At 36.4% G+C, this 13156-nt stretch overlaps 1 protein-coding gene across 3 annotated transcripts in view; it reads left to right on the top strand.

Annotated features, from left to right (window-relative positions):
- Positions 1-13156, top strand: part of ARHGAP21 (Rho GTPase activating protein 21) — a 129118-nt gene that overhangs the window by 84279 nt on the left and 31683 nt on the right. For 2 of the 3 annotated variants that reach the window (XM_069547470.1, XM_069547471.1), the window contains exons 6-8: positions 1798-1876; positions 4736-4790; positions 12508-12537. In XM_069547470.1, coding sequence (XP_069403571.1) covers positions 1798-1876; positions 4736-4790; positions 12508-12537 — 164 coding nt within the window. The remainder of the gene's footprint in view (positions 1-1797; positions 1877-4735; positions 4791-12507; positions 12538-13156) is intronic. The other variant, XM_069547472.1, reaches the window with a different exon arrangement.

The raw sequence follows: 13156 nt of genomic DNA, 5'->3' as shown, positions 1-13156 counted from the left end.
CTTCCAATGAATATTCAGGGTTGATTTCCTTTAGGATTGACTGTTTTGATCTCCTTGCTGTCCAAGAGACTCTCAAGAGTCTTCTCCAGTACCAGAGTTCAAAAGTGTCAGTTCTTTGGCATTCAGCCTTCGTTGTAGTCCAACTCTCACATCCATACATGACTACTGGAAAAACCATAGCTTTGACTAAACAGACCTTTGTTGGCAAAGGTCCATGTTGTCTCTGCTTTTTAATATACTGTCTAGGTTTGTCATAGGTTTTTTTCCAAGGAGCCAGGATCTTTTAATTTCCAAAAAACAGGCACTTTTAGTTACCACTTAATAATGGACTCTCAGAGGCCCTTTAAAACAACCTATTTTGCATACATTTAATTTTGACAAAGGTGAACAAAATAGTAAAATGATGAAGATATTTATTGATCTAATTAAAATAATCTTGATGCTCCAAATTCCAGAAGAGCCTGGCCTGCCAGAGATGAATTAGTTCATTCCACCACAAAGAGTAGCTTATTTTTTTGGTTAAAATGGTAAATTTTCTTTATTTAAAAAATTTTTATCAGTATAGTTGCTTTATAGTGTTGTGTTAGTTTCTGCTGTGCAGCAAAGTGAATTGGCTATACTTATATATAAAACCCCTCTGTGTTGGATTTCCTTCCCATTTACACCCCTTAGTGCATCAAGTACAGTTCCCTCTGCTATAGAGTAGAATTCTCATTAGTTATCTATTTTATACATCATATCAGTAGTGTATATGTGTCAATCCCAATCTCCCAATTCATTCCATCCCTCCAAGTCCCCAAAGAGTAACTGAAGTCTCCAGTGCAATGCAAGCAAGCCCAGCTGCATATCTGCAGGGTGTGGTCTGTTTGTTCTAAAATATTCTGTGACTTATGATTTTCATAAAAACTAGCTAGGACTTGGTTTAGAGTAATGCACACACTAAAATAGTTACCCCTTTCTCTTGTTTTTAAACATGAGATAATTTAAAATGGGAATTAATGAAAAACTATCTTTCACTGCCTTTTGATTAAAATATCTTCAGCTACAAGTATAAGTATTGGGTGTCATTCCTAAGATATATTAGGATGCACTGTTAATTTGTTAGTTGTTTTTTTGGTCATAGTTGAGGGGCTGTGCTAGGCACATGAAAAGTACATTTTTTCTATTTTCTTCTTTCCCTTGTCCTTTCTCTCATTTATTTTCTTTTATGCTCCATTGAATTTTTTTGTGTCATCCAAACGTCATTTACCCCATTAAAATGAAGAACAAGTTAATATATATAAAGTCAAACCCATGTGCATACCCATATTTAAGTTCTGCAGTGTAGCACTAATCAGTAAACTAAAGAGATTGGGAGAATACGACAAAGAAATTAGTTGGACTAAAATTGGAGGACGCTGAACTTTCCTTGTGGTCCAGTGGTTAAGACTCCACACCAGGGCTGAGTCCCTGGTCGAGGAGCTAAGATTCTACATATTGCACTGCATAGGCAAAAAACTTAAAAAATAAATAAATAAAGTTAGGGGATTTACTTATATAAATATATAAATATTTAGAGATAAAATACTTTTTGAGGTTTCTAAATTCATCAGTTGCTGCACTCTTCATTTAAAACATCGTTATGTCTCATAAGCTGGATATATTAAAATTTAGGATCACTTTTATAAAAGATACTTTACAAAACAATGAGCAAGGATATATCAAAAATAAATATATTACTCAGGAAGTATTACAAAAGTACTCAGAAGTGACATTGTAAAGGAATTCCTCATGTGTTTTTTTAATTCCTCTTTGAAGGTGATCGAATTATAAAAGTCAATGGAGAAAGTGTTATTGGAAAGACCTATTCTCAAGTAATTGCTTTAATCCAGAACAGGTAAGTCTTGACATGATTAATTTTGGCCAAAGATGGGTTTTATAAATCAATGAAGAAAGTAGACTTAATACAATATTGTATTCCTATAAGAAGCTGATTTGATGTAAAGATAGGACACCTTCCTTTAAAGTTGAAAATGCATTTGAAAGTTGCCAAGAGCATACTACCAGAGGATGGCGTATTTGGTGGCTTTGTTTTGGCAAATTTACTAGATTTGTAATTAAAATCCTTTTGAGCCTGAGAGGCATACATTTTAGATTTGCCATTAAGTTTCTTACTTTTATTTGAAGTGACAATCAAATTTGTTTATAATATGTATAGAAATACTTGCATATATAATTTGTTTTAAAACTACTAAGATAACTTATCTTTAAATAGCTTACTGAATAATATTCTTGCCTCAGATTCATTTGTTTTAACAAAGACCACAAGAAATCATCTTTTAATCCACTTGGCTGCCTACTGTCTGCAGAATAGGATTTTGAGTTTTAGAGGTAGAATGGTATTTATAGAGTGACTGACTATAAAGATAATTTAGTCCAACTCTCTTTCTCTCTGTCACACACCTAGACTTTTTTTTTTAATTACAAATACAGAAATCAAAAGCCAAAGAGGTTGCCATATTAAATTTTGATCAAGAATAAGCCATGACTCTACTAGAGTCTGATTTCCAGATCATCATCACAAGAGGTGCTACCCAGATTCAAATACAGTAACTTTTAGGTGACCTATTGCTTTATATTAGCCACACTCAGCAGCCTGTAATTAAATTGAAGTTCACTGTTTTCTGAAGACTTCTGTCAAGCTCCTCTAACCATGTCTGAAGCAGTTCATGCTATAATCTCACTTATTTACACGGGGATCCTTGGTGACGTCAGTGGTAAACTCCTGCCTGCCAATGCAGAAGATGCAAGAGATGCAGGTCCAATTCCTGGGTTGGAAAGATCCCCTGGAGGAGGAAATGGCATCCCACTCCAGCTTCTCCAGTGGGCTTCCCCAGTGGCTCAGCGGGCAAAGAATTTGCCTGCCAATGCAGGAGACACAAGAGACACAGATTCAGTCCCTGGGTCAGGAAGATCCCTGGAGGAGGAAATGGCAACCCACTCCAGTCTTCTTGCCTGGAAAATCCCATAGACAGAGGCGCCTGGCAGGCTACAGTCCATGGCGTTGCAAAGAGTCGGACACGACTGAGTGACTAAGCAGCAACAACGATTTACACAAATGCCCTAATACGTTGCCACTCTCAGAGCTGGGTGATCATGATTTATTGATTTCAGAGTATTCTTTTTACTATTGGATTCTAGGTGTTCCTGAGTGACACCTATTTGATCTTAAGTATTGAGGAAACCTGGGGACTGGTGAAGAATTGAAAGCCTCCCTCAGAGGCAGTGGGGAGATCTACCCAAATTTTCTTTTTGAAAATAATTTAGATCATGATAAATATAATAATATGTTTTGTCAACCTATAATTTAGGAGTTTTCAGGGTATTTCTTAGCATATCGTCTTTAAAAGTACCATTTTCCCAAAACAACCATAATTTAATCTTTGTTTTCCTCAAACTCCACATTATTATTATTATTTTTTTTTTGGTTACTGATGCAGTTCATCTTTCACGATAATAACATTTTGGAATGACAGTCTTAATTTTTCACCAGTAAAGCAATTTGAAAAATTAAATAAATAAATAAAATAAATGTTTTTTTTTCATGATCTTATTTTTCTTTTAAAAAATTGTGTTCCTTTTGTCTGCAGTTGGTAGCAAATGGATTAATGCAGCACAAAGCCATTGAGATTCTGCAGTGTATTAATGTAAAAATGTATCCTTGCAGAAGAATTTATCTAAGCATCAGTATGTATTTTCTACCAACTCTAAATGTTGAAATTCAAGTACTTACATATTTTCTTAATAGAATTTATTTGAACCTGTGGTTCTTACTGGTTTACTATTCTCTTTGCATTTATGAACCTAAAAATAAGGGTTCAAATAGAGACACCAGTAAATTATTAGATTTTGGGTTTTTTGTTGTTTGTTTCTTAATCTCATGATTGTATTGGGGGGAAATCTATCGAGTATTGTTAGGATAGATACTGAAGCCCTAGCTGGGGACAGCACCACTATCCTTGCTTATCTCAATGTAATTCTGATATCACAGGACCCAATATAATTTTTCCCTTTGAGCTGTTTTAAACCTAGAGAAACTTGTCTATTATTTCAACAGGACACTTGCAGTACCAAAATAAAATGAGACTTTGAGCTATTCCTGTAAAAGCGCTAAATTAAATCATGGAGAAGAAAGCAAATAGTTGAGATGCTGTGTGGTTTTTAAAGATAAAGCATCGTTTTGATGATTGTGATGGTGAACTCTTATTTCCTTCCCTTCTGAGGCCAAGAGGGAATATTTCAAAATTAGGATGCTTAGTATTGCTTAAAATGTTAAATTTGAGGGTTCTTTGATTATTTTCGTGTTAATGGGTTTTTAACTTGATAAACAGTGAGACTATGCAGTAAAAATTTGTAATTTGTTCTGTGACCTGAGATAAAGAAATATATAATTATATATTGATGAGTTTTGTTCCAGGAATATTCAATATAAGTAATATACTTGGTGTTTCTCAATTAGAAGCATGTTGTAAAGAACACTTGACCAATTCTGAATAGCTCAAACATATGTACATAATTATTATGTATGCATAAAAAGTATTGCTTTTCATTTTAATGATTTGGATTTGAAAGTAAAGATTTTTTAAATCTGCAAGTTAAACTCATAAAAGTACCTGAGTTACCTCTTTTTTTCCTTTATGTCCTTCTTGTATAATTTTTGCCTCCCCTAAAATAGTTTATGTATATTCAATTTCAGTGATACAACATTGGAACTTAGTGTTATGCCAAAAGATGAAGACATTCTCCAAGTGGTAAGTTTTATTTGTTTAAATATGTGGATTGTTGTATAGTTATGAATGTTAATAAAAATTCTCTAAAGATAGAGGTAAATTATATTTTTTTAAAAAAGATTCTAAAGGGGAAAACCTTTAAACACTCTGTTTTTCTCTACACTTTACCAAAGAGAGAAAGAGAGACAGACACAGACCACTGTCAATTTTTTACAGTTAAGCAACATGAGAATGTTTTATTAATTTCACAGTAAACTTGCTATTGTCATTTGGAATGAGATTCCTAAAGAGTTTGTTTGCCCCAGTGTTGCGTTCTAGATTATTCCTTTGACCAAAGCCAAACCTCAGGATGCAAGTAAAATATCCCCAGGAATTAGACTTTAAAAAAAAATTATAAAGTCAGAAGTTTTATGAAAGCCATTTCTTATTTTTTCAGTAAGTATTACTGCTTATAAATTAACTTACCAAACAGTTTTCAACAGTATCCATTCATTCCATTAGAAGGAATGTTCACAATGAGTACAGGCCACACCTTAAGGGAAAAATATGTTAACATCTTAGAGAGGGAATGAAATTAGATAGCTGAAAACCTATAGCATTTGTCTTAAAATACCTTTTTCCTCTTGAGAAAGAAAACAAATTGAATGGAGTATTCAACTCCTTTATTAAAGTCAGATATTGCTGATGGTAAAAAAAGAAGACAAATTTCATTCAGGAATACTTTTCCTCAGTTGACTTTTGTAGTTCAGCAGAATAAAACAATTAGATTGGGGAAATAGTAGTGGCTGCTGAAGTTTGTGATTTTTAGAAAACTTCCTTTTAGAGAATTGTCATTGCTGTTTCGGAGAAGGCAATGGCAACCCACTCCATTGTTCTTGCCTGGAAAATCCCATGGATGGAGGAGCCTGGTAGGCTGCAGTCCATGAGGTCATAAAGAGTCACACACCTGAAGCAAGTTAGCAGCAGCAGCAGCAGCAGCATTGCTGTTTTACTCAGAACTAATGGAATCTTTGTGATAGGAATAAAAAAAGGATGTTTTTCATTTATAAGGCATTAATTTGAACTTGGCTCAAATAATCTTTGTAAACACTTTTTTTTTAACAAAAATTATTACTAAAGCTAATCCTAATAATTCCACTTACAGAAGCCTGGTGTGCTGCAGTCCATGCGGTCGCAAAGAGTCAGACACGACTGAGTGACTAAACTGAACTGATTGACTTACACGTAAAATATAATTAACCAAAATTCGTGGAGATCAACCTTGTGTTTTCAAGGCAGGCCGATTTCATTTTAAAATGGCAGTTTTACTGATAAAAGATTATCCTTCTTAAGTGCACAGTTCTGCTGAGGTCAGGGGTGTCTGATCAAGGAGGGATAACCATCCATGATGGTTTTCTTAATCAAGTAGAATTAGTTGCAGGGTTCCTACCCTGATCATTCAGCACAATGAAAGAGTAACAGTCATAACCATGGAAGGCAGTGAAGTCACTAGATTGAAAATAAAGAGGGGCTTATTCTCTAGGGCTCTACTTATGCAAAGGACCAGGAGGTGATACTAACAGGGTAGGGCAGACTTGACCTTGAACTGTTGTATTCTCCTGACTCAGAGATAGAGTGCTCTTCCAAACCAGAACTCTAGGGAAGAGTCATCTTTAGTAGACTCTTTCCTTGCTAAGGTGAAGGCACTGGTGGGACTTTGTTAGAACAGTGAAAGAATTAGTTCATTTCAGAGTAGCTGGCAATGAATAAATGCCAAGGGAAGGGAATCAAGCACAGAATGATCATCCTAGCTGATCATCCTGGTTGATGCAGGGGATCAGCAATGCAATAATGTTCTAAGGATGTGATCAGTGGGAAATTTAATTGATGAGTCTCTTTGTGTTTTATCTAAAGTAAAATCCCATGGGCGGAGGAGCCTGGTAGGCTGCAGTCCATAGGTTCTCGAAGAGTCAGACGTGACTGAGCAACTTCACTTTCACTCATTGGAGAAGGAAATGCGTGAAACCCACTCCAGTGTTCTTGCCTGGAGAATCCCAGGGACGGGGGAGCCTGGTGGGCTGCCATCTATGGGGTCGCACAGAGTCAGACATGACTGAAGTGACTTAGCAGCAGCAGCAGAGGGAAACTACAAATTGTTGCACCACAGGGAAAAGTTGGTTCACTGGGCTGACCCAAGCACACAGATCTTCAAAATTCCTCAGTAAAGGGTCCTGATATATTGTAACAGAAAAGTCATATTCTTACAACTTGTTGTTTTATTTTAAGCATAAGAAATTAAAAGCCCCACCTTCCAATGTAGGAGGTGTAGGTTCCATCCCTAGTTGGGGACCTAAGATCCCACATGCCTCACAACATGAAACAACAGAAGCAGTATTATAACAAATTAAACACAGACTTTAAGAACGGTCTACATCAAGAAATAAATAAATAAAAATTCTAAAAAGAAAAGAAAAAAGTTAAAAGTCCATATCCTTGATAATGAAAGAAAACCTCACCTTTAAACCCAGTCTTCATTCAAATTTGCATGTCCTATAATTTCTTAGGAAATTGAAGGAGTGTATATAGTTAATGTAGGCTATGCGTTGTTCCCTGAAGAACATCAAAATGCAGAAACTTCTTTTCCACATAAGTGTTTTTAGCTAGGATATCTACAAGTGTCATTTTAAAAAGCTATTATAAAACACAAAGAGAATCTGGGGTTTAAAAAAACATGTGAAAATAAGGGGACTTCAGAAGTATTTATGTTGGTCTTAAATCTGTTACTTAAAATACATGCTTGTAAAGATGTATTTGTCCCTGTGAGGTTGAAATATTCATTGTAAAGAAAACAGGAACATTTTTACAGCCACTGTAAACATCATTTACCCAAGAGAAAGCTTGTTTTCTCAGTTTACATATGTTTGCCTGGGTAACAGCAGGATGGGGTGCCCATGAACTTTTGCTCCTCAAGTGATGTATAGACCAAGTGGTTCTAGAGGTCCTCAGCTCATCTTTGAGAGGCGACCTAGAAAATTTGATTTAAAACTTGCCTCACGGAAGGACTGGTATATAATAATAAATCTCATAATTTACAGAAGACAGTGGTACAGTGTTGAAAAGTACAAAGTATTGGTAAAGTTAAGAATTCTTCATTATGTTATTAAACTAGTGCTGGTAATAAATAGTACTTCTTTACTTGGCAGCCTTGTTTTTTAAACATATCTGGATCCACAATATGTTTAGCTTTGTATGCATTTCAGTCGTGTGATGGTCTTATGTAATGATATTTTAGACTACGATCATAATCTTAGACAGGTTCATATTTTTATGGTGATATTGCAAAATAAAAAGCACTTCCTGTTGCACTTTTTTAAAAGTGAAACAATTGTGTTGCCTTCTCAGACATTGAATGAAACAGCCATCACCCATCAAGTCGCCTAAAGGGCGATAGTCTAGTGGTAGTGTCAGTCCCTCAGTCGCGTCCGACTCTGTGCAACCCCATGGACTGCAGCCCACCTGGCTCCTCTGTCCATGGGATTCTCCAGCGATAATACTGGAGTGGGTTGCCATGTCCTCCAGGCGATCTTCCGGACCCAGGGATCGAACCTGGGTCTCCTGCATTTCAGGCAGATTCTCTACCATCTGAGCCACCAGGGAAGTCCCTAAAGGGCAGTGCTAAGGGGGAAAAAAAATATGGACCCACTGTAGGAGGGCTAGATCTGAGCATTCTTTTCCCTTCACACTTCAAGACATTTTGGTAAGCCTTTAGCACCATGGACTCAAGACTGAATTCTGAGTTGGTCAGTTGTGATGGCTCTGGAGACTCTCAGGTGTGTCTGGTGTTTGACAAGGGCATTTGGAGCCTACTCCGTGTTATTCTCTGTTAAACACAGCCGGGTTAAACAGCTTTTCTGGTGTAACAGGGAAGAAAGTGATGGGCTAGGACTTGAACCCACGCAGGTCTGAGACTGTATATAGCCTGTATATAGCCTGTAGTGTAGCCGTTCCACACTGCCATTGGGTCCAGATGAAGCAGTCCGGTGGCTGACACAGTCACACCGCCTGTCGGGGTCCGAGCTGTCAGGGGAACCAGTCTCTGGGCTCTGCATCCACTGCCCTCGTTACCACTCCATGAATATTGTCACATCCATTGAGAAACGTAATTTACCCAAGTTTTCCTTTAGATTTATCAGAAGTACTTTCTAATCAAGTAATTATTTATTATGTTCCACACTCAGTGTACTATTCTCTTAAAATTTGCCACATGTGCATCAGGGTGGTCCTGCTTTAGAATAGGGAAACAAGAACAGGAATTCTGGAAGGTTCTTTCATATTTTGAAAGTTTGAAGCAGTTACTTTCTTCTGCTTTCTTATATTATTTTAAATATATTTTTAAGAAAGAATCTGCCTGCAGTGCGGGAGACCCCGGTTCAATTCCTGGGTCAGGAAGATCTGCTGGAGCAGGGGTAGGCTACCCACTCCAGTGTTCTTGGGCTTCCCTCGTGGCTCAGCTGGTAAAGAATCCGCCTGCAATGTGTGAGAGACCTGGGTTCGATTCCTGGGTTGGGAAGATCCCCTGGTGAAGGGAAAGGCTACCCATTCTAGTATTCTGAAGAATTCTGTGGACTGTATAGTAGTCAGTGCATGGGGTTGCAAAGAATTAGACACGACTGAGTGACTTTCACTTAAAATAATTATAAGACTATACATGCTTGTTAGAAAAGTTTCAACTGATTTAGAAAGGTATAAGCTGTCTACAACATCCCCTTCTCCCATGCCCCACTGTGACATATCTGGCATGTATTTGAAAATTATACAAACACGATAGGTAGTTATTTTTGCTTTTGTCATAGATATAGGTATTAACAGACCAGCCTGTTAATGGTGAACTGGTAGGCAGGAATTTTAATCTTAGTAGCTTATTTATTCTGCACTCTTTTTGTTGGTTTGTTTTTATTATTTACTAGACAGTAAATACAGTATGGTAATAGTAATACTATAGTAATGGGTATGGTAATAGTGACTTTGATGCAATTCTACTAAAACTGAACTGAAAGATTACTTTTAGATTATTTAGCTACTGTTAGGCACTGTACATATAATTAAGATCCAGACTGTTAACATTACATTTTATTTAAATGCTCTTTACAATTCTAATTCCAAATGAAGACATTTGTAAGGCATCTATCCTTACTCACTCCCCCAACCCCCGCTTAGAGAACCCTTTGGATCTGTACGCACGACAGGGTTGCTCCTATTCTGTTTTCATATAGATATGGCTTGAACTTTAACATTATAAACTTTTAAACTACTAAGCTACTATAAGATATAAAACTTAAGAACAAGGGTAAAGGAAATTCAAGAAAAAACATAGAGTGATATTTAAAAGGACTAATGAAAAAAATTGGCCAGAGGTTTTTTTGTTTTGTTTTGTTTTTTTGTTTTTTTTTTTTTTGGTCATTGCCTGTTGAATTTCTAAGTGCTAATCAGTCTGAAAAAAATCTGAGTATTGTCTAATTCCATCAAAACTTCAGGATATATACTATGAAGTATCCATTTGGACTTAAATGAAAGTCAAAGTGATTATGAGCCAGATATGCAATTCTTATGATATTGGTCTCAAAAATTTCTGGGCCATGCCATGGATGGTTGTTGTTCAGTTGCTAAGTCACGTCCAACCCTTTGCAACCCTTTGGACTGCAGCAGGCCAGGCTCTTCTGTCCTCCATTGTCTCCCAGAGTCTGCTCAAATTCATGTCACTGCAGACAAACATTAACACAGGATGATTTTGACATCATTATAACAGGATATAATTATACAAAAACTATATAAACAAATATCATTAGATAAAGAATACTTTAAGTGATATTTTGTTCTGTTTAATTGGTGCCTGTTGACAATTCAGAGATTCCCAATGGGTAGTTAAAACATTGAAATGTCTGACTGTGACGTCTCAGTGAAACACTTACTTTCTGACTCACAAGAAAGCACGCCACAGTCACAGCTATGAGCAAGTTATAGAGTTTTAAATTCTGTTTTCAGAATGGGAAACTTAATCAATGGGTTCCATGTTCACCTGAAAGAGTTGAATGCTGTAATCCACCCCAGTGTTTGCCCAAGCCCTGGCTAAAGCTTTCCTTAGTAGGCTGTTTTCCAGAAGAAAACCGAATGGCATTATGGGAGAAGAGGAGTCCTTACAATGAATATTATCTGTTCCTAGTTTACTCCCCTAGCTTACCATGGAGCTAATTTCTGTCTGTTCCACACCTCTTAGCATAGCCATTGAAGTTTATTCTCATGACTTATCTGGAAGACATACTAAGTGACAGTGGCCTTAGAGCACTGCTGATTTTCCCAGGAGTGTTAATTGAACGTATTGGTTTTTAAACTTTATGAGAATGAGAAACATTTAAATAGAGAACAGTCTTTTTTAGTATCCATGAAATGAGAGACTATGTGAGGAAATTCAATACTACTACTGCATAAATTCTTACTTTAGTTGTCTCAAGCATATTTGCTTACATTAGACAATAGTACTGTATCTGTAAGTTATTAAAAATATTATTAAAATTAATACTATTATTAAAAATAATACTCCTCCCCGAATTTGAATAAAGGAGATATGTCTAAATTATTAGTTCTAGAGCAGCATTTCTTAGCAGAAATTTGAATTGTGTAAAAACCCCCAGGGAAAAAAATGGGTTCCATGGCCAAATAAATTTGTAACTTCATGTTGAGTTTTACAGCATATGTTAATGTAGTAGACGTTTTGAGAAGTCACGAAACCCATCAGCCAAACTTTACTTTATTGAGCATAGGGGATACACCCTTTCAGGTGATGTTTCATAAAACTGCACACACATGCTCTGGAAATACTGAACCAGACAACACACTCATCCGCACAGTTTTCCTGTCATGTAACAGTCTCAGTGCGACTGTAATCAGCATGAAAAAGATAGGCTTATTACATCAGTGGCAAATGCCCAAAATGTCTGTTTGGATTGACTGTTCTCACACCTTTACAGTATTATGGTATGCATGTTTACTTATCTACTTGGCTTTCGTTTCTCACGGTCTCCTGGTTCAGATTTTACGGTATTCATTATACATGAAAAAGAATTACTCTGGAAGCAGTATTTTTTCATGTCCACTAAGTAGTTATTTTTTTAAGTGAATCAAACAGGACAAAAGGGACAGTGTGGAAAGATCTTAATTTTTGAGGGAAACCCATTTAACCCAACAGTCGTTCTTTCATTCCAAAGTGCTAGTGTCAAGGCAGCGGCAGTCAGCTGACAGCTGGTGGTTGTGCTCCGATTTACAGGGGAAGGAGGAGGTTGTACTATTTTAAATGCATAATAGAGCATTCGTTTCGTCATCTGGAAGCAGAGATGGAAGAAGCTCAGGGGAACTGAGAGGCATCAATGTTGTTCCCGTGGAAGGGAAGCTTCCTAGCACATTATCAGACAGCAGCGCAGATCGAAGGAAATATCTGTCAGGAATGCAAGTTACCAGATGTATTTTGCTTTCAAGAATGGTAGACAAATCAAATCAGAGCCAGATAAAAGCCTGAGAAAAAGATGCTCAGATGGAAACTGAAGTTAATCTTTATGCCTCACTGCCCTTTACTTCTCTTGGTACCTTCCAGAGGATTCAGTATAGATGTATTTTTAGCTTGCTGTTTTCCAGCATCAATATGACAACATGATTCTGTCTTTATGTCAGTAAGCAGCTTCTACTATGTTTTCCTATTTTCTGCTAGCTACAATTTACAAAGGATGTCACAGCTCTGGTAAGAACTGCACAGAAGCCATTTCCTTGCTTTTAAAGTCATGTTTTGTAGAAATTTGTAATAAGCCAGTCTATTAAAACTGTCAGTTTGCTTAGAGGAATCTCTTCGTGGTGTTAATCTTACTAATTTGCAGAATGTGTTTGTGATACATTGTTTTCTTTATTATTTTTTTCTTTAATGTTTGATTTTTGTATCCTGTGCATAACTGGTGTTAAAACATAACATTTATCTGCATCCCTGTATATTTTTGAAGCATCTCACCTTCTCTCCTTTCCTAGTACTTTGCTGTTACGTTATGTTATGTTTGTGGCTGCACTTGAGCTTTGCAAGCTGTCTAATGCAAAGACAGGAGATAGTTTTGAATTAAGCTTGTTTTGATTAGGAAAGAATATGTAACATGACACCACACCTTACTGTCTCAGCTGTTGAACATAGTTCTGAGTTACCTTAATTAGCTCTGTTTTATAGAGTCTCTGTATTTAATTTGTTGCTTTTAATTTTTTAAAAATATTCCTAGATAATTTCATAAATAGTTGATTAAAAAAAAATTGGAACTGCATGCTTGCCTGTTCATAATAGAGAAATGTCTCCTTAAAACAGGTAAAAGAGACCAAATAAA

The sequence above is a fragment of the Ovis canadensis genome, chromosome 13, assembly GCF_042477335.2.
Source record: "Ovis canadensis isolate MfBH-ARS-UI-01 breed Bighorn chromosome 13, ARS-UI_OviCan_v2, whole genome shotgun sequence".
Taxonomy (NCBI): domain Eukaryota; kingdom Metazoa; phylum Chordata; class Mammalia; order Artiodactyla; family Bovidae; genus Ovis; species Ovis canadensis.
Note: the sequence above shows the minus strand (reverse complement) of the source record. Positions and strands in the feature narration are given on the sequence as shown.